The sequence below is a fragment of the Vidua macroura genome, chromosome 20 (assembly GCF_024509145.1).
Source record: "Vidua macroura isolate BioBank_ID:100142 chromosome 20, ASM2450914v1, whole genome shotgun sequence".
Taxonomy (NCBI): domain Eukaryota; kingdom Metazoa; phylum Chordata; class Aves; order Passeriformes; family Viduidae; genus Vidua; species Vidua macroura.
In genome coordinates, this window is record NC_071590.1 from 610,369 (window position 1) to 630,921 (window position 20,553).

At 49.1% G+C, this 20,553-nt stretch overlaps 1 protein-coding gene across 10 annotated transcripts in view; it reads right to left on the reverse strand.

The window, feature by feature from the left end:
• TSPOAP1 (TSPO associated protein 1) overlaps positions 1-20,553 on the reverse strand; it is a 67,793-nt gene that overhangs the window by 2,040 nt on the left and 45,200 nt on the right. For 3 of the 10 annotated variants that reach the window (XM_053995294.1, XM_053995285.1, XM_053995296.1), the window contains 11 exons: positions 19,029-19,328; positions 18,572-18,751; positions 14,345-15,472; positions 13,610-13,736; positions 13,315-13,466; positions 12,715-12,877; positions 10,424-10,495; positions 10,029-10,064; positions 9,032-9,135; positions 7,303-7,374; positions 5,709-5,837 (listed from right to left, as the gene is read on the reverse strand). In XM_053995294.1, coding sequence (XP_053851269.1) covers positions 5,709-5,837; positions 7,303-7,374; positions 9,032-9,135; positions 10,029-10,064; positions 10,424-10,495; positions 12,715-12,877; positions 13,315-13,466; positions 13,610-13,736; positions 14,345-15,472; positions 18,572-18,751; positions 19,029-19,328 — 2,463 coding nt within the window. Of the gene's footprint in view, positions 1-2,519; positions 2,580-5,708; positions 5,838-7,302; positions 7,375-9,031; positions 9,136-10,028; positions 10,065-10,285; positions 10,344-10,423; positions 10,496-12,714; positions 12,878-13,314; positions 13,467-13,609; positions 13,737-14,344; positions 15,473-18,571; positions 18,752-19,028; positions 19,329-20,553 lie in introns of those variants that run through there. The other 7 variants (XM_053995291.1, XM_053995286.1, XM_053995295.1 and 4 more) reach the window with 7 other exon arrangements.

Genomic DNA, 20,553 nt, shown 5'->3' on the forward strand with positions numbered 1-20,553 from the left:
TTCCTTTCACAATCTCATCTCACTAGGCTTAGCTGTCCAGACAGTGACAATTACCAATCTGGCAGGTCAAGCTTTCCCAACAGGCTGCCAAGTTCCTCAGGGAAGAGGCTCTGGGCTTCTGAGGCCTAGGAGAGCCTTAGTCTTGCTGCCTTTTCTTCAACACAGCTTTCAGAAACCAGCAGCTTCCAAGCTCCAGCTGTACATCCTGTCTTGGCATTACCCAAAACACAAGGTGAGAGTGGCTGGAGCTGTACCAGGGAAGAGTTCTTTGACACTGGAACATCACACCCTCAGCATCCCTCTACCTGGGCCCCACTGAGTCCCTCACAGGTCTGCAGGAGCCAAAGCCCCCAGAGGGAATGTGAGATGGTGACAGTGCCAGCAGGACTCTCTGCCTGAGTGGAAGCACTCCTGAAGATCAGACTCCAGCCGGGAACCGTGTCAAGATCTCAGCAGCAGCCCCCGGGCAGGACTGGATGTGCCTGGTCCTGGTCCCGCTCTGTGTCCAGGGCAAGCAGATGAAGAAGGCAGAAGCAGAGCCCAGAGCATTGCTGCCTCACTGCAGCACAGCCATGCTCATGCCCTGTGGGGACTTTAAATAAAGTCTCCTGGGGTGGAAAGTCAAAGCAGCCCTGCTCTGCCACCCTACTGCTGGTTCAGCGCCCTCCTCCTTTGGGACCAGGAGCACCCAGTGGCTGTGGCCTCCCCTCCCCTCACAGGTGAAGCCGTGCTGGTCTGGGCTGCTGCAGGAGCGAAGCACTTCTGCCCCAGGATGAGCCACAAATCTCTGCTCTGGGTCAGACTCAGCACCTACAATACCCATGGAGTCAGTCCTGAGTGGGCAGGAGCACAGGAAGCTCCATCTTGGGAGTGAATTTGTGACCCCTCCCAACTCCACAAAGCTGAGAGTCAGCTTCTGCCTCACAGCAATCACCGAGCCAGTGCCATCATACTCTCCCTTACCTGAACTACAGGACAGAGCTGGAACTCCTCTCTGCCTCTCTCCATGATAGCAACCAATCCCACAGCTGACTATTCCTGAGCTCACACTCTCTGTTCAACTTAAAATGTTGCTTTCCAAGGCACTCCTGCAACACTCTGAGTGTGCAGCACTGTGCCCTAAGGCCAGTTGCTGCCCAGGACATGCTGCAGGATGTCACACGTGCTGATGGATGGCCCAGGCTGGCCCTTGGGAAGGCTGCACTTTGCCTGCAAGGTTCACTCCAACCAAAGCTGCAGCAACAGCTGCAACCTCTGTCTATCCTGGCAGCTCCAGTGTGCAAAGAACAGCACTTGGTGCTGATAAGCCCAGTGTTAGTCCGGGAGTAAACAAAAAAAAAAAAAATCCAGATGAACTATTTGCAGCCAGAAATGCAAGATTTATGGAGGCAAAGAGAAAAGGAAAGCCAGGTGAGGGCTAAATTGGAGCCCACTCTCTTAGCTGGGAGCAAAAGAAAGAATCCCCAAGTTCTGCTCCAGGAACTATGATTTGTGCAACAAAGAATCCTTGGATAAAATGTCCAAAAACACTGGGCTAGCACCAGAAGGGGCTCACCAACACCCAGGGAGTGATGTAGGAGGGATGTAAAGGCCCCTGTGCAGCCAGGGCAGGGGAGGGTCTGTCCATGCACCATTGGAAAACACTTTTTCGGTAAAGGTGGAACAGTTTCAGGACAGACCTGAAGTGGCCCCACAAACAATTTCTCCTCTTCTCAGAGGTCTCTATGTGTCAAGAAAGCAACAGAACCAGCTCACAGATTCATGTGGTAAAAATCATACGAAAATTGGCGGTTCTTCTCTAAGAGAAACAAAGGAAAACTGCTCTGTCAAAATACTCATACAAGATATTAGAGTGATAAACACAAGAGTGATGTCAGTTTTCAGGGGTGGTTTTAGTACTCTCTCAGCTGTTACTGATTGACACAATTTCTGAAAAACAAACATTTGAAACGAAGGAAAACAAAGACTGCTCCCACTGGCCCCCAAAACCAGGGGTCTCACCCACCCAGCCCCAGAACAATTATCCACACAAGGTTGGTTTTAGGGCCTAAATGTTACTATTTTCTTAAATGGATGGTGGGTGGGGGTTTTTCAGAACTATTCTCAGGAAGGAGTAAAATCCAGAAGGAAAAAACCCCAGGCTGAACATGAAGTGTGCTCAGACTGAGGAGGACCTTGCAAAGACCAAACGATGCTTTGGCTGTTGATGCAAACAGAAGGACCAAGCTGAATTACAAAGCAGGTCCCTCCCAAACCTGAATATCCAGCACAGTCCCATCCTGGTCCCCAAAACCACCAGATAATTGTTCCAGCCAACTGCACTTCATGTGCTGAATGGTTTGTCTTTACCACAGAACCCATGTGGCAGTGAAAGGTCTGACATCAGACCTGAAGGTGGGTTTGCCACCACAGCCCCAAACCAGGCTGTCAAACTACAAGCTAGAATAGGAGCCAACTCCAGGTACAGGAGCCTTTGAGGTGCTGGGCTGGGTGGGAGGTTGAAGGTCTCACACACTTACATGGTTGCTCTCTCTATGTATCATTCATATCTATCACTGGACTCTTCTCTTCCTCATTCTCTGAAGAAAAGAACCGTCCCGGGTGCGTAACACAGGCAGAAATAAATACATGAAATCAGTTAGAATCAAACACTTTCTGAAGGTGCTTTACAATCAGTCTTTGACAGAAACTGCATGTTACTAATGGAAAAATATTCTATCAACAGGAACAGTAGTAAAGCAGCTGCTCTGAGCTGGTAAGCATGAATGTTTTGGGCCCTGGCTGTGACCAGAACTTCTTGGATCTTCCCCTTTAGGCTGTTTTTGTTTGTTTATTCTAATCCCCAAATGTTGTCAGTTTGTAAGTTCAATTGCTTCACTTTTTCAGTTGCCAGCATTTTAAGATTTACTCAGAAATAATTAAAAATGATCCACCTTCCCCAGTTCAATTTGGAAATAAATCGTCCTTATTCTCAGGTCTTTGGTAGAGCAGCAGGGAGAAGGGAAGTGTGAAGAACAGATAAGGTAAGAACATCACATCCAAGAAATTACAAGTGATCTAAAAATCACTCATGGAGAAGCTTCTGTTGCAACTGGAACAAGCTGTAACCAAGTCCAAAGCTCTGCCAGGGTGCACACACAGCCCCCCTGAGGTGCCAGGGCTCAAGCTGGGACTGGGAATTTGCAAGGAGCCTGCTCTGCTAACAGCAAGTTGAACAAGCAAGTATTCCTTAACTCCGCTGGGTAAAAGTGCTACAGGAATTTGGAAAGCCTCAGGCATGACTGTATCACTGGGAGAGTTCACTCCAGCTCAGGGATGGATATGGAATCCATGGAATCCATGTCTGTTTTACAGGAGGTATTTCTTTCTTCTCCCTTTCCCATGAGGTTTTCTGCCCATAGGTTGGGGTGCTGTGATTGCTGTGACAGCCAAAACCACTGTGGGGTCAGGTTCTGTCTCTTCAGGAATCACTAAACACACTTAAATGCAGTTAATTAATACCAGTTTGGCTCTGAGCAGGGTAAATATACCACTTTTAACAGGGGGCAAACGTGCCCTTCCTGTTTGGAAGCTGCTTAGACAGGTCTGGATTGCAAAGCGCAAGTGGGAGGAGTGCTGGGGGTGCTGAGCCAGAATCCCCTGGGACAGGGGTCCAGGAGAAGCAGGGAGGCAGCAGGACAGCAGCCAGGCTGGCACGACGCAGAAGCAGCCACAGGCATGCCTAGGGAGTTCAAGCTAATTCCCAGGATTCTTCAAATAGAATTGGTTTAATCATCATTATCTGAATTTTCCAGTCCCCCAGTTACAGAGAGCAGCAGTTCATGGATCAGGAGAGTACCAAAAGTACCAAACCAAACAGGTTCCTGCTCTGTGCACACAAAAGTCAGAGCCAGTGTAAGGGGAGGCTCCCTTGGATCTCAGGCACAGAGAATTAGAGACAAATGGAAAGGTTTGAAGGGTGGGCAGATGTGAAATGTGTCTGTTTTATATGGGCTGTCTTTAACACACCTGAAAGGCACTCCTGTTTAAAAAAAAAGTCACGTAACATAGGAAAAGAGCTTCCAACCTTCAGCATGCAGGGATATGTGGGCCAAAGTGCTGCCCAGGGCATCAGTCACCCACTGAACTCCACTGCAGAGAACAGAGAGGAAAGTGGGTTTGGCTTTGCAAACCCTTCACACCTGCCAGTGGCAGACAAGGTTACCTGAACTCCCCCTGGTCCTTGGGAGGATGTGGGCTGGAGCTGGAATAACAACCTCTGGAATCTGAAGCAGGCCCTGTGGCTGCTAGTTGATGCCAGAGGGAAGGGGAAGATCTGCACTAAATTACACTTAGAATTCCACCTTTATTTTACTGCTTGAGGTCTCCTTTGGCACCCTCTATTTCAACAGATGAGTAATTTGGTAAGAGTAAATAATTTTGAGAGGGAAACTGAAGAAAGAACACTACTCTGCATCCTTGTTAACCCCCTGGGAGGTTATACTTGGGTGACCTCTCGGCTCTCAAACCCTGGCAGTAACAGCTGATTAACCTGTGATTCCCCAGCAAGGACCAGTATCCCCAACAAGGAAGTACAAGGACCCCAGAGAGCTGCTGAGGTCAGCAGATGATCCAGCGAACTGCCCACAGACCTCATTATCTGAGCCAGGCTGCTCTGCCTGAGAAGGCATCAAGGCTGGAGTGCAAATCCTGTACCCACAAAGCCTGGAATGCCTGGAAGCAAGGGATGGGGCTGAGGTGAAGGAATACCAGGCAGTATTTGAAGCTAGAGATATAGATACAGAGAACAGGAACAGCTGAGCATGAAAAAAAGGCCAATAAATGCTGCAGAGAGCAGAAAGCTGGGATGGCACCAGTGGGGAGTTCAACAGAGCAGGATTCAGGGCCACCTACTTCCCTAAGGATGGCTCAAAGCCAACCTGCTCTGAGTTACGTGGGTCTGGCACTACATGACAGTGCCAACAACCTCCCAAGAAGGATTGAAGGTTGAGCCCATGTGAGCTGGGATCAAGCTGGGTCCCTCCTGCCTCCCACTCCACAGTGAGACAGCACAGGGAGTCCAGGAATGACAAAGGAGCTGCTACACTTTTAGCCTCAGACCCTGACATGGCCCCAATCTCCCACTCAAGCCTTTATTCCAAGAGTCTCAGCAACACAAATGCAAGGGGTTAATTTAACCTTTGAATTCCTTTACTCTGGGGAATGCTTTTGAAACTGTAGGATCCATCCCACAGACCTGTTTGGGAAACTCCTCAGTGTGTTTTGAATTTATCTATAAGCACCTCAGCCTGGATTAACATATATCTAACTTGGTGTGGATGCAAGACCATTGGTGTCCAGGTGTTGCTAATTCCAGAGCTCCTTGACATGGATATAATAATTAAGGAATTTCATGTGCCTGGGGAGCTGTTTGAACCATTCCTTCCAGGAGGATTTTCCCGCTGACATTTCAATGGATCTAAACAATTTGCTGGTGGGATTTGAAGGCTCCTTGCCTACCTGACCACACCGAGGCCCCAGCAGGTGTTGTTTTGTGCCACTTTCTGCACTACAAGTCAGTCTTTGGGAAGAGCACCTGGCACTCCCTTGGGATGAACAGGCTGCATGCAGTAAGTTCAGTGATCCCACGGGTGCTGCATGCCATACAATGCCCAGGCTCCAGATACATCCCAGCCTGGATGGCAGTGCCATGCAGTCACACATCTCACCTGGCTCTCAGCACTCAGCGGAGAAGCTTCTTTATCGTTTGAGTGGAATTCCTTGGCCGTGTCGCCATCCAAAGGGACAGCTTCCAGGAAGTTGGATGGGACAAGCCCTCTCTGTTGGTTCAGCTCTCCCTGCAAGATCAACATTCAATTCTTACATCAGCTTTCCTGGAGACATAAGTAACAACTCGAGGTGCAGTGCCCTGAAGAGAAGGTTGGGCTGTAGGCTGAGACAAGTCCAGAACACACCCACATAGGGAGGAACCTCAGAAAATTCTGTAACTCACACCCTTGCTTAGTTGTGGGACAATTCAGAGCACAGAAACACAGAAGAGAGTAAGGGAAAAAGAGATGACAGCAAGTTGTGACAAAGGTGATTTCTACAAACTCAAAATCTCCACTATCATACTGGAATATGACTGCCACAGGTGCCCTAGAGGCCTTTGATTTGCCCTGGTATTTACTATGTCTTTAAAGAATGAGGCAGCACTGGTACAATGTCCTGTAGGCATTGCATCACAAAGGCCCAGAGCTGCACTATTGTACTCCTACAAATATTTATCCAGTTCAACAGGAAGTGGTTGGGTGAGACAAAACCCACCCCAGCAATGCTGTTTGTCTAACACTATAAAAGGATCAAATAAAACATTCCCAGTGATGCCCTCAGACTTAACCTGGAGCTCAACCTCAAGTCAGATGTGTGAAGGCACACTGTTTCCCATGCAGGAAAAGGTGGATGATCCAAGGGCCAAGGCTCAAGTTCGGCACACAGCTGGAGGGCAGGCACAGCCCCAGGAATGTGTCTGCTTACTTGGATCACTGTTCCAGCCTCTGGCCCAAGTGTCCAAGTGCCTGGTGAAATGTTAGCTCGGAGCAGACGCTAGTTCAGCTGGCATGTGCATGGAAAAAGGCATGCAAGGCTTTAGGAAACCTGCAGGCAACTGATACCAAAAAATAAACTCAGAACCACTGGGATGATTAAAGACCACAGAGATGCTCTCAAGGCTGGAGCCCCTCTGCTCTGGAGCCAGGCTGGGATACCCTGGGGCTCACCTGGAGGAGAAAAGGTTCCAAGGGAGACCTCAGAGCCCCTTCCAGGCCTAAAAGAGCTCCAGGAGAGCTGGGAAGGGACTGGGTGTGGAGTGACGGGACAAGGGAGAATGGCTTCCTACTGCTAGAGGGTAGGGATGGATGGGATATTGGGAAGGAATTCCTGGCTGTGAGTGTGCTGAGACCCTGGCACAGGGTGCCCAGAGAAGCTGTTGCTACCCCTGAATCCCTGGAAGTGTCCAAGGCCAGGTTAGACCAGGCTTGGAGCAGCCTGGGACAGTGGAAGGTGTCCCTTGTGGACACCTTCCCCAGTGGAACAGGATGAGCTTTAAGGCCCTTTCCCCAAACCATTCCAAGACTCTGTAATACTGGATTTACAGCAGGAGAAATGAGTGCCAGAAACAGGCTGCCCTGCACTGAGTAGAGAGGGGTTTATGTTTTTCCCAAAAGCAGGATACACTGTTCCCTGATTGCTGCTTCCCTGCCACTCCCTGAGCTCCAACAATTTCCAGTGTAACCACAGGACCTTCCCAAGCCCTGCACTTACATAGTAGAATCCATCATCATCCATGGACCCAAAGACAGTAATAACGTCCCCAGCACTGAAGGTCAGTTCAGCCTGCAAAGAGCCAGAGAACAGAGGTGACAGGAAAAGCACTGCCTGGAACTTCTCATCAGGAGCACAGGTTCCCCTCGGCTTCTTGCCCAATCTCACTCCAAGGGAGGGAGCCCCAGTGTGTTTGGTCTTGCAGGACCAGGATGCAGGAGGGAAACTGAAGTGGATAACTCTGGAATTCACTGCTAGAGAAGCATTTCATAAATTAAGACAAGAGCAAAGCCCATTTTAAAACCAGTTTTAATAAGGTTTCAAAATAGTACCTACCACCTGCTCTGGAAAGGTGCACTGAGGACAAGCTCAGCAAGCACCAGAAATACCTTCAATTTCTTTAAATATAATTACAAATCCTGCTCCCTTGGATGAGCCTGTTCTGTATGCAGCACTTAGGGGTTAGTCACTAGCAGGAATGCACACAAACAGGGTGGTTTAACCTGGACACAGAACAAGAGCACAGCACACAGTGACCCTTCACTGTCACACCCCCAGCACATGCTCCCATGGGGCACAAGGCTAAAGACAAAGGTGTCACCGGCCTCTTTTAAGGGAAAAAGCTGCCCAGTGGAGGCTCCAAACAGGCCAAGTCCCACTCAAGACACTCTGGCACTTCACAGGTGTCAGCTGGAAGGGATCTACTTCCAATATATTTACCATTTTATATCCCTAGTCCTCAATTTAATCTCTTGACGCTGCAGGTCACTCCTGTGCAGCATCTCCCACAGAACTCTACCAGCTTGTTTCAGTAATTTGAGCTCTCGTCCAAAAAGGTTAAACAAGAGCAAATCACTGCAAAAAGCACAGTCATGTCCTTAGTGACAAGGGTTCAAAAGTGTTCAGTGGCTGGATACATGCTCACATTGTGTCTCTCCCAAGATATTCCACAATCCCTAAAACACTCTGTCCTCAGCTGTGACTCTCTGGGCAGGAGACACAGTTTGGGAGGCAACCATTCCCTGAACTGTGTCCTCTGGTGGCCAGACACTCCTTTGTGGATGAAGAGAAAGGATGTGAATTCAAACCCCATGTTTATGTTTGCTCAGAGAGCTAACACAGCTTAGAGGAAGAGAGAACAGAGCATGTGCTCATCTTTTTCTGCAGAAAGGATTCTTCAAGGATTCTACCTGGAACAGACAAAATTACTGTTTAGATTACATTCCTTCCCATCCCTGGAAGTGTCCAAGGCCAGGCCGGAAGGAGCAACCCGGTCTAGTGGAATGTGTCCCTGCTCATTGCAGGGGGTGGGATGAGATGGGTTTTAAGATCTCCAACCCATCCCATTCCCTGATTCTGTGATTCTATACATAGGAATTGCTTGAAAACAAGAACTTTGCAAACTAGTACATTAAACTGGAGCTAAATCTTTTTGCTTGAACAAAGACCTACACAGATACTTAACACAAAAGTCATGCTCAAATTAAGTGTCAAAAGTGCTTTCAAACCCTTAAGCAGGTTTTTCCTTTTCCCAGAGTGTTTCCTGGATCAGTTGCTACCAGTAGGAGCTGCTTCCTCCTGCCCCAGATCTGCTCAGTCCTGTCTGATCACTAAAGGATGCAATGAATACTCAAACAGTTTCACTGAGACTCTGGTTGGACCAAAGAGAGAAGGAAAAAAGAGATAGGAAGAAGAAGTCTCTGAAAAGCAGGGAGCAGCTGGGGGTTACCTCCACATCTGTGTTCGGAGAGCTCTCCTTTGGGTTGTAGTCAAAGGCAGCCACCATCCTGCGAGGAGTGAGCAGCTCTGCTTCAATGTCTTTATGTTTCTGCCCTGCAGGAGAAAAATAAAATATTCTTAGATGGAAATGCTAGGACTAAATCCCAAATCACAGCAACTCCTTCACCATTCTTGTACTGGTCTGAGCAAAAAGAATACTGGGGGGAACTGAGTGGAGAGAGACTTTAGAAGCATTTGGTAAAGCAGTTTTCTGATCTTCTTCATCGCCTCATAAGCACAAAAATGGGGACATCCTCCCATCCCCTCATCCTGGTGCTCTGTTTATATGTACAGGACTGTTTTATTTTATGCTTCCTATTTACTCACACACATACACATATATATACACATACATACACACACAGAGAACAGCTGTCTCTTTACAGTGTCTTGAAAGGACATTTCTCCTCCCACTACACAATGTTCTGCTATTAAGCTACAAAATTTATCCTCCGAGGGCCAGGGACCAGCACACAGGGAAATCCAGGACCAGCAATCTCCTGCCTGCTCAGACCCATTACCTACAGACCTCCCCTGAGCCTAGAAAAGCCAAGTGTGGTGCTACAGAAAACACACATTCATGGATTTAAACCCTCCTTTGGGTCAGCACCGGATGGGCTGGCAAAGGTAGAGGCAGACTTGGCCTCTCTGGATATCAACAGATGATGCACCTCAGCAGAGGAAGCACCCTCTCAACTGTCCCTTGGATCGCAAGGACCACAGCATGTGATGAGTGAGACTGCCCTGCTCCTCTCACAGCAAAACAACTGGTGCACTCCCCCTGCAAGCATCCCCTGCTCACCCAAACCATTCTGCACCCACAAAAAGAACTAAAACCTTTTGTTACAGTGCTTAGAAGCAGCACCACAGGGTGCCACACTGACCCTTGACCACAAAACACATCTGTAATTCCATCATTCATTACCCCCAGTAAAAGCACTTCTCACCTGGCTGAGACTTGTACTCCTGTTTGTCCAGCCCTGCTGGGGGAAGAAAATGCCTCATCAGTAAGAGCTCATCTCCAACGGTGACCGCATGACACAACTGATAAACAGTAAAAAGAACACCAAGACAGCAAACAACAAAAGCAAACTGTTCATGCAACTCAAAGTCTACACCAGTAACCAGGACTAAGGAACGGAACAAGAAGCAGAGGTCAAGCTCCAAACTATAAAAGACATCACTGTTGTTAAAAACTTAACACCAGCACAGGGACGGGCTCTCTTTCCACTTCCTAGCAGTCGTACAAACATCTGAGGGTCCTGAAAGCAAGTAGTAAAAATTCAATGCAGTCTGTAATCCTATAGCAAAAACCAAAGAGGAAGCAGTGGCTGACACAGACCTTTCTTGGAGCGTCTGGGTTTTGGAGGAGGGACGGTTTGGCGCCGTGGAGGTGGAGAAAATGTGCCATTTCCTTAATAAAAACACCAAAAAAGCAAATAAATAGACAAGAGAAACAGACAGTGAATGGAAAGCGAGAAGCATCTTGAATAGTGAACAGGGGACAGAGGAGATGACATGCCTCCCCTGGGAGGCTGACAACAGAATTTCTGTGGGCAAAGCCCTCTGGGCCTCATATGTGGACTCAGATAAGCCATGATCCACATTCCAAATACACAGAGAAATCCACACTGTACTTACACCCTTTAGGCACTCCACAGCTCAGAGCAGACAAACTTTGCTGCTCCTTAGCTTTCAGAAGCAGCACCATAAGGACAAAATAAAACCTTGTACCATTAACGTCTGAAAAATCCCAGGTCTCTAGCTAAAGCTTCTACACTGAGCAGGGTCAGGACTGGATGAAATCCCAATTGAACCTGTGGAGTGCCCAGACCAACCACTACAAGGCATTTCCTTAGTTACAAGGCTGTGACAAGGGTTTATGGCAGCAGGAAAACAGCAGAGAAACAGCCAGCCCGACTGCCAAGGAATCAAAGAATCACCACAGTTAGAAAAAGACCATCAGGTCCAAATTGCACCCTCTGCCCCCTCCTGTCAGGAGTTGTGCAGAGCCAGAAGGTCCGCCCTGAGCCTCCTTTTCTCCTGGCTGAGTTCCTTTCCAGCTGCCTCAGCTGCTCCTGGGGGCTCTCTGTTCCCTTCCCTGGACATGCTCCAGCCCCTCAGTGTCCTTACCAAGAGGGGCCCAGAACTGCCTCAAGGATTTGAGGTGTGTCCCTACCAGTGCCAAACCCTCCCTGCACACACACCTTATTGACTACCACCACCTTCCTCAAAACTCTCAAACCCATCATGTTTAATGAAGTCTCAGAGCTATTAAAATCCTTTACTCTTCCAAGACTGTGCAGTGGGGCAGGGCAGAGTATCCCTTATGCATCCACTGAGGGACACAGGGCACCACAGGCATCCAGCCATCTCTGGCATACACACAAGAGAAAGAGTATGGATGTGAAAAACACCTTACTCAAATCTCTTCTCCTCAGACATGGGAGAGGCCAAATATGTTTGTCCTTTACAAACATATTCAAAGAAATCACACAGTGAAAACATCAGGCTCCTTCAGCCCCTGTGTTCCTCAGGATCAACTTTCCAGGGACCAACATTCAGGAGCTGGGCACTGTCAGTCCCTCAGAATCACAGAATGGTTTGGGTGAGAAGGGACCTTAAAGGTCTGTTAGAGCTGGATACTGGGTCTCCCTCCAAAGAAATAGCAACAAATTGCATTGCTCCTTTTTTTCTTGAGCTTCCTTATTTTTAAGTTGATTTGCGCTTTTTTCCCAGCTCAGGCAATGTCAGGGCTTACCTTTGCCATGACCAACACCTGTGCTATTTTTCATTGTTGAACTGGCAGGGAAACAGGGACTGGCCAAACCAGGAATATCCTGGTGTTTTAACAAGTGGAGCAGACCCAACAATTGGCACTGGCAGTAGAGGGTGCACAGAGGAGTGCAGGATGAGAGGTGGGAGGCCTGAGGGACAGGCACAGGGACACCAGTATTCACAGCAGGGGCAGCTCACAGCCACTGAGCCTGACTCAGCCTGAGCTGTGCTGGCTGCACAGCCCAGGGCTGTTCCCTCTCCTCTCTGAGTGCATGAGTGGGAAGGAACAGGAAAGCCTCTGCAGTGCACAAAGCACTGACCACATACTTCAGGAAGTAAGGAGGAATCCAACCACCAGGTCTGCTCCTTTACACTCCTGTCTGCCTACCTTGCTGTCTCACACCCTTCCTCCCCTTTCCACACCTTCATTCCCAAGTCACAGATTCTCTCACCCAAGAGCAGGGTCAAACAAAGGAGGGAACAGAGTGAAAACTCTTGTTCACATACTTCAGCTGCTCTTCAACCGCTTCTGTTTCCCTGTCCCTACCAAGGTTCAGCCTCACTTTATGCTGAATTCACACACCTCAGCCCAGGAGCAGCTGCAGCAGCTGCAAATGCTGCAGTGGAGTCAGGGATGAACTGAGAGTTTGGAACACCCACATCCAGCCAGATCCCCCTGCTGTGGAGCAGCCACCAAACCAGGCTGCAGATCCAGGGACAGCCCTCCAGATGGGTTTGGTGGCTGCACCGGCCACACACGATAACAGAACTGAGCTTCCAACATTCCAGCAAAAAGCCACAGGAGCAGGGCACACACACACACACGCACACTCACACACAACACACACAGAGTACCTGGGCTCTCCGTGTCCGCAGGCAGGAACCCCTGCTTTAAGAGCTGCTGCTTGAGCTCACTACTCTCCACAGGGACTTCTGACACCATGTTGCATGGAATGTATCCCTCCCTTCCAGCACATTCCCCCCTGTAAAAACCATCAGCATCCTTGTCTCCACAAACCTGCAAAGGGAAATAGACTGTTTATGCTGCAGGGACTGAGCTGCAGAGAGAAAGAATCATGGAATATCCTGTGTTGGAAGGGATCCACAAGGATCATCCACCCAGTCCAGCCCCTGGCCCTGCACAGACACCCCAACAATCCCACCCTGTGCATCCATGGGAGCAGTGTCCAAATGATCCTGGAGCTCTGGCACCCTCAGGACCGTGCCCATTTCCTGAGCGGCACTCAGCATCCTCTTGGGGAAGGAACCTTTCCCTGATATCCAACCTAACCCTCCCTGACACAGCTCCAGCCATTCCATAAGGTCACCAGAAAGAAGACAGGATCATATGCCCCTCTACTTCCCTCATGAGGAAGCTGCAGACCTCCTAAGGTTTATGCTCCCCTGGAACACCAGACAGATCCATAGAGTAGGAGATGTTCACCAAGTTCTTACTTTCAGGATCTGCCCCTCCTTAAATGGGAGCTCCTCTTCTGCTGCATCAGGATTAGGGGACATGGAGACAGGATCGTAATCAAAGAGAGCCACAAAGATCCGAATGCCATCATCTTTGCCAGAGCTCTCGGGGGCAGTGCTGCTTGGCAGGCCTGTGCACAGGGGGAACACAGAGAGAATGTCAGCCCAGCCCCAGCACTGCATGGCCCAGGCACTGCCTGCTAGCCTCTCCCCAGCCATTTCCAGGAGCTTCCATCTCTCCTGCTGCCCACCTCTCTTCCCCATTCCTGCTCACCTGGACTAGAGAGCAAAGGTTTCTGCATTTGGCTTCTTCTTATGCTCCTGCTCCGTCTCCTGCTAGGAGCCTGCCAGGCGGCTGTGTCGGGTGGCTCCGGGCCCCTGGAATCTTTGTGACTGGATGCCTGCAATATGAACCACCAGAGAATTAGTAGCAGCCTCTGCCTTCCAGCTCCCTGAACTGCGCTCAGCCCAAACGCACTCCACAAAGAGCAGTGCATCCAAATGCAACATTCCTCTTCAGGGACACTCTAGAGCTGTAAAGACCAAGGGAGTTGGAAAAGAGAACTGAGGACAGGCAGGCACTCTGCCAGGCACCAGTGACGATCTCCCTGGTGCGGGTGAAGATGCAGGAAAAGGCATTTCGAGGGGAGGCAATGACATTACAGTCAGCATCTACACAAAGCTTTCACCAATCAGCTTATTTCACCAGGGATTTTCGCTTGGGTCCCACAGCCTGCTGCTGTGGGGAGGAAGACCCAGTGTGAAAAGGAATACTGCATCAGTGACACTTGGTCAGGGAGCAGGAAAAGCAGAAGCAGCTACTACAAGAAAAGCCATGGAGCAGCACAGAACTACAGAATCTCTTAGATATTCTTCCAGACAATCCTAGAGGAGGGTTCTTTCTCTGGACAACACTGAACAAAGCAAGATACAGGCAGGCCAGGGAAGCAGAGGGAAGCCAGCACCACTGCAAGCTGCTTCAAAGTCAGAATAGGAAAAGTCACCCAACCCTTTTGTGCAAGGAGGTGCTACGTATCCCCTTCGAAGAATGTTCGAGCCTCCTTCTCCAGCCAGGTGACTTACAGTCCAGCTCCCAGCCCTGCTCCTCAGAACTGCTCTCACACCTCGAGGCTTCCTTCTCCCGGCAGAAGAATCGTAGGTGCTGGCTCGGAGACCCGACCCACTCTATACCCTGCTCTTCCATCATCTCCAGCCTGGTCAGGTCCCTTCTGCCACCCAGGTGGGCAACCTCAGACCGACTGGAGCAATCACTCCAGTCCCCCTGGCAGCTCTGGGACCTCTCTGGCCACAGCCTGCTCTCCAGGGAGGATGCACAGGTTGAATCCTGATCATCTTCGGAGTCATATTCGATGTCTATTTCCAGGCTCCTGGAGCTGGGGCAGTGCGTTGTTATCACGGCTGGCTCTGCCCCCCTGGATCCCACTGCTCTCGGGGTTTTTTTCCGTAAGGTGCCTTGTCTGGCCCGGCTGTACAAATCCAACCCCTCCTTCCCACCAGCACTGCTGACAACATTCAGCTCCTCCCTGAGACTGGGAGCTCTGTATAACCCGCTCCCCATCTGGCTGCAGTTGCCCAGTAGACGACTGCAGTGCTCTGTTAGATCACTCTGTCTCTTCCTACTTATCTCAGGCCGACCCCGGATCTTCTCTCGATAATTATTTCCCTTCTTCTTGCTCCAAGAGGGACTTGTCCCACTCCCAGACTTTGGATCATTCTCCTGATAGCCCCAGTTCCAGTGTGCCTTCTTTTGACTGCAAGACAGCTGGCCAAAGGCAGGATTTGCATGGTCAGCCTCCGCTCTCCTCTCCTTAGCACTGTGCTCCCCCTGCGGAGTCTGAGCAGAGACATCCATGGAGGTGCTATTCCCATCTTCCTTTTGAAATGGCTCCTTGCTGTTGGGTGATTTCTCTGTTCTTCCTGAATGGTAGGCTTGTGTTTCCAAGGAGTCTTGAAGGTCTGTCTTTTCTTCTGTAACACCCTTCTCATCCTCGTCTTCATCCTCATCCTCAGTCACTTCAGGGATGCTGAACAATTTCTTGCTGTGGTTCTTCTGAAGCGGGAGCTCCAGGATCCTCTCCAGAATCTCCTCATCGCTGTCAGTATCACAAAGATCCATCTGTACCCAGACCCCGAGAAAAGCCACAGCCAGGACAAGCAAAGGAAAAAAGAGAGGAAATAAACATTAAAACAAGAGGCAAAGTGACACTGATTCCCTCCCAGCAGAGCAGGATGGAGCTGTGGCTGCAGCAAAGCAAGGGGAAGGGGCAGAGGGAGCAATGGATCTTCCGGCAAAAGCAATTGGATGAAGCAGCAATGCGGCAGGAAGCAAGGAAGGCAAATGCATGGAAGAGCTCCCTCCCAGCCTCTCCTGTACATGCACAGCTACCTGCAGCACCTCTCATCCTACCACAGGAATGATTCCCCTCGGCTTGGCGCCCTTGGGGTGGGATGGGGGCAGGAGAGGCACCATCCCTCCACTGCAGAGCTGAGTGGGCTCGTCTGTCCACAGGGATCACCCACAGAGCCATGGGTCCCCCTTAGCTATGACCTCTCCCTGGAGCACAGGGAATGGCCCTGTGCTGTAGGACACCCCTTGGAGATGTTGCTGCCTGGGCCCTTCCCATCGCCTAGCAAAGTGCAGCCCTACTGCAAGTTCCTGTCTGCAAATCCAGGAGCAGAGTTCCCACAAAAACAAAGGAAAACCCTTTACCTCAAAGGGCCACACAGACTTGAGTTTCACTTGCAGATGGGTGAGAGCCTACCAGGTTACAGAAAATTTTGGGGACAACACTGCTGAATTTTAAAATTTGTTGTTGACCAACTGTAGAATTTACGGGTTTATTTCTTATCACATTAACAGTAACATAAAAGGTAACATCCCCAGGTGCACAGTGTCATTTTGGTAGGAAGATACCTCTAGAGTTCTCTTGTCCAATGTCCCTGACAAGTTATATTATTCATGTGTTCTGAAGGCACTTGCAAATAGCTTACAAAGCATGTGTAGCTATTGATGTTTTAAACTACAGCCATGAGCAGGTTTGTTCAGAGATAATTAAAAACTGAACCAGAGTGGGGGAGAAACAAAGGCAGTTACAAGCTGCCTAGTGATAGTTCCAACTTCTATAGCTTTTTCCAAGCAAAACTTGGTCTTGAATTATATTTAGAATTGGTTGAAGAGGCCTCCAGATGTCTCCAGTTCAGTCTCCTAATTACAGCAGGACTGTTGCCAACAGTAAATCCATGTCTTTGCTTAGATGAGGTTTGAAAAAAGAATGGACATCCTGAACCCTCTGGGGACCAGAACCAAGGCCGCACTGCCCTCCTGAGTAAGAGGTTTGAACGCATCTCCAACATCAACATCCCAAACAGTAGCTCATGATTTCTGCCTCTTTTAATGTATCATCCCCCAGAAACAAGACGACTTTGGCTCTCATCCTTTTAACTATCACACGAATAGGCAGTTACAAAATCTCCCACTCAACTCCTCTAGACCAAAAATCCATCAATTTTCTCAAAATCTCCTTACAGAACACATGCTCAAGGCTCCTGCCTTGTTAGCACCAATTACGAATATGGAGAATTCATAATATAAAAAAGTTCAGTAAGACTTCTTTTAGCTGTTTGCAAAGTTGTGGCTTTTGCTTTTGAGTTTTAATATAATAAATGGTTTCAGCAATTAAACAACTTGTTTGAGGACAAACGTTTTAAAAGCACCAGCCCTCCGTGTTTCATCCTCTGGATGGAATTTCATCCTCTGGATCCTGAAAGAGTTGGCTGAGGAGTCTTGAGGTAACAGAAAATTTAGTTAAATATGCAGAATCCTAGAAAACAGCCCTATTCCAGTCACATGCCCTTCAATCCATAAGGCAGTAATGGGAGGTCTGTGCCCTAAAGCTTCCTGCCCCTCACGTCCTCTCCCAATTCAGCATCTTGTCACCCTCACACTGTTATTGCCAGCACAGAAAACAATCACTTTATCCAGTCAAGAAGCACCAGTTTGTTCAGCTCAACAGGACATGAGCCGGGTTTTGATGTTTCTTTTCAGGGAAAAAACCCAACCAAATAAAAACATTAAGGCAAATAAACACCCAGGGGAAAAAACAAAACAAAACAAAACAAAAAACAAAGAATAGTGTTCTTGATTGTTCTTATTTCCTTCTTTCTCTTTCCAGGAAACCTGTTTTTCTTCCATTTTTTCCCAGTCCAATCCCAACAACTGGAAGCCCTTCCAAAACCTTCAGAGGCAGCCCCAGCCCCTCCAGCCACCAGGCTCTCCTGATGGGCGGCACTGAGGATCCAATCCCTCACCTGGGAAGCAGAAGACCCTTCAGAAGGAGGAAAGGAAACTTACTCCAGAGTCACTACATTGTCTGCTACCATTTAGTGCTCACCAGCCCCATCCCTGCAGACCAGCAGCCACACAGGGCACCATCAACTAGAGATGTTCTTTGGTCACGTGAAAAATTAAAGAGAGGGTGCTTTCTTGCCATCCAGGCATATCACATTTCCTGCAAAGATTTTTAATTTTCCAGTATCTCACCCTCAGTGCTCTCCCTCATGGACATTCATCCCAACTGCTGTAATCCGTATGGTTACACACCAGTTCCAGGCCATGCAGTTGGAATCACATTCCCACAGGTCCATTCAGACCAGATTTAACTCTTTGAGCATGAATTAAGCTGGTCGCTTACAGCTCAGCTCAGGCAGGATTTCATCCCTTGCAGCATTTGACCTACAAAGCCACAACTCTGCTCCTACATGCCATCCCTGGCAACAGAAAGCGTCAAGGCCTAAGCCAAATAATCATAGAATCAGGGAATATTCTGAACTGGAAGGGAATTACAAGGATTGAGGCCAACTCCTGGCCCTGCACAGGAACACCCCCACAATTGCACCCTGTGCCTGACAGTGTTGACTGTTCCCTGTTTACTGTCTGTGTTAAGAACTCACTCACCCCCCCACTGATTTTAAACATCACATCACATCACACTGTGTGTTTTTCCAACTAATTAAACCCTGGCTCCATTTATTACAAACAAATACCCTTCCCCCTCTCCCAAAGAACTTGTGTTTTTACTACCTTGAGCCAACACTGGGAGTAAAAGCAGAGCAGCAGGACCTTGGGAAAGGCTCAGCCCAGCCCCTCCTCCTGTGAGTTGATGGCATGGGATGGCTGCACCGGTGCTCCCCACAAGCAGCACTCAGAACAAGTTACCTTTTCCCCATTCTCCTGGGAACATGGCTCTCTCTGGTCCCATTTCTTCTCTTCCAGAGCTTCTGAAGACAGCTCATCTTCTTCCTCCTCTTCCAAAATATCTGAAAGGTCAGAACTCCGGTTGTGCTCAGTGAAAAGGGTCAACTGTCGGCGGCCCATTTCCGACAGTTTTTCTTCTTGCTGTTGAAAAGCAAAACACATTTTCTCAGTTCTCCCAGACTCTATTTCAGCAACAAAGGAGCATTTTTCCTTTCTCTGAGCACATACACAGCTCAGGTGTGGTAGGAAAGGAAGCGGGCGGCACCCAAGGGAGTGACTGGCACATATGGACACACACAACCATCAGCCTCACTTCACAGCCTGCAGAACAGCACTGTCTAAGGCTGGAAAACTCGGGAGGTCAAGTACAGTTCACATCCCTCCATGGGCACACTCATTCAGCCAAGGTTAAACAAACCTCTCTTTTCACTCTGGACATTTCTTTCATCACCTCCTTGCCAGCAGACAACCTCAGGAAGTCCTGGCAGCTGCTCCCACTAGTGTTTCCATCTTGGAAGGTGTCCTGCATCCCCCCAGCCTGGCTGGGGGAGGACAGAGGCTCTGGGCTCAGGTGCTTCTCTGCCTCTCTCTCCATGTCAGCACTGGGACCTTTGGGTGCCTCCTCCACAGAGCACACGTGGCAGGTTTCTGTTTGAAGCTTCACCCCGCTGTCCGTTGGGCTGCCCAGCTCCGGCACTTTGGTTCTTGGTTGCTCCGTCTGGGAAACAAACCAACAGTGAAATCAAGGGAAGGTGTCTCAGACTACTTATGCACCAAAATGGAGTCTTATCACCCCAAACTCTTTGACCCTCTGATATGTTCTTTGCTGGAGGCATATGAGTATTTTGGCAGGCAACTTACAGCTGGGAATGTTGGCCAGCCCTGGAACAAACCCCTCCCTGTCCTCAGGTCCCAGGAGACACACAGTGCCCCCAGTGCTGCAGCTCAGCAAAGGCCCACACGGGCATGGACAGTAACAAGTTTCAGGGCTGCAAGAAGACCCCAAGCTATACAAAAAGGTAATTTCCCACTGTCATCTGCCAGAGGAATGGCCTAGACATCACCTGGCACGTTGTGTAGAGCTGGAGATAAGGACACTACTCCAGGATTTCCTGGGGTGTGAAGAAAAGGAGAATTAATGAAGAATAATAAACAGAGTGCAACAAGCTCCTGATTAGATCACCTAGTGAGAATTAAAGAAAATCTTCATCTGTATTCCAACCAGTCCAAGAAAACCTCTGGGAGATGGAGGAATGGAGCTCCAGAAACAAGAAGGGTAAGACAGGTGGGCCTTCATCAACCACCTCTTTCTCTTACTCTAACCAAGAGAGCCTCCCTGCATTTTGCAATGGAGCAAAACCTTGTCCTTATGTACCAGGCACTGAAGGAAAACACTGAAGGATCAGACCCCAGGGACACTGAGACATTGCAGTGTCAAGCTTCTCAGTGTCCCCTGGACAAAAGCCAGGCAGGTCCTGATCTCGTGTCTAATCTCACAGCTCAGATTTCCTGCCCTGATTCCCTTTGCTGACAGCTAAGTGAAGAGACACACCTCAAGTGGGAAGGATGATTTGCATCCTGGGAGCACTTGTTTCACTCCTCTCTACAAAGGAGGCAAAGCAACCACCCCAAGTGCAGCCATCACCAGACACCTGAATGTCCAGAGGCAGCAATGCTGGAAACAGGTGAAGTGCAGTAAAAGGCTCACAGAAAAACAACGAAATCTGGTCTGGAATGGAATCCACCAGTTGAGACATCATTCTCACAGAAACCTCCTGGTACACCACACACATCTGAAGCTGGGACAAATCCACCATGACACTCCTCATCCCTGGAAGTGTTCAAGCCCAGGTTGGATGAGGCTTGGAGCAGCCTGGCCTAGGGGAAGGCATCCCTGTCATGCACCAGATGATCTTTAATGTGCCTTCAAACACCAACCATTC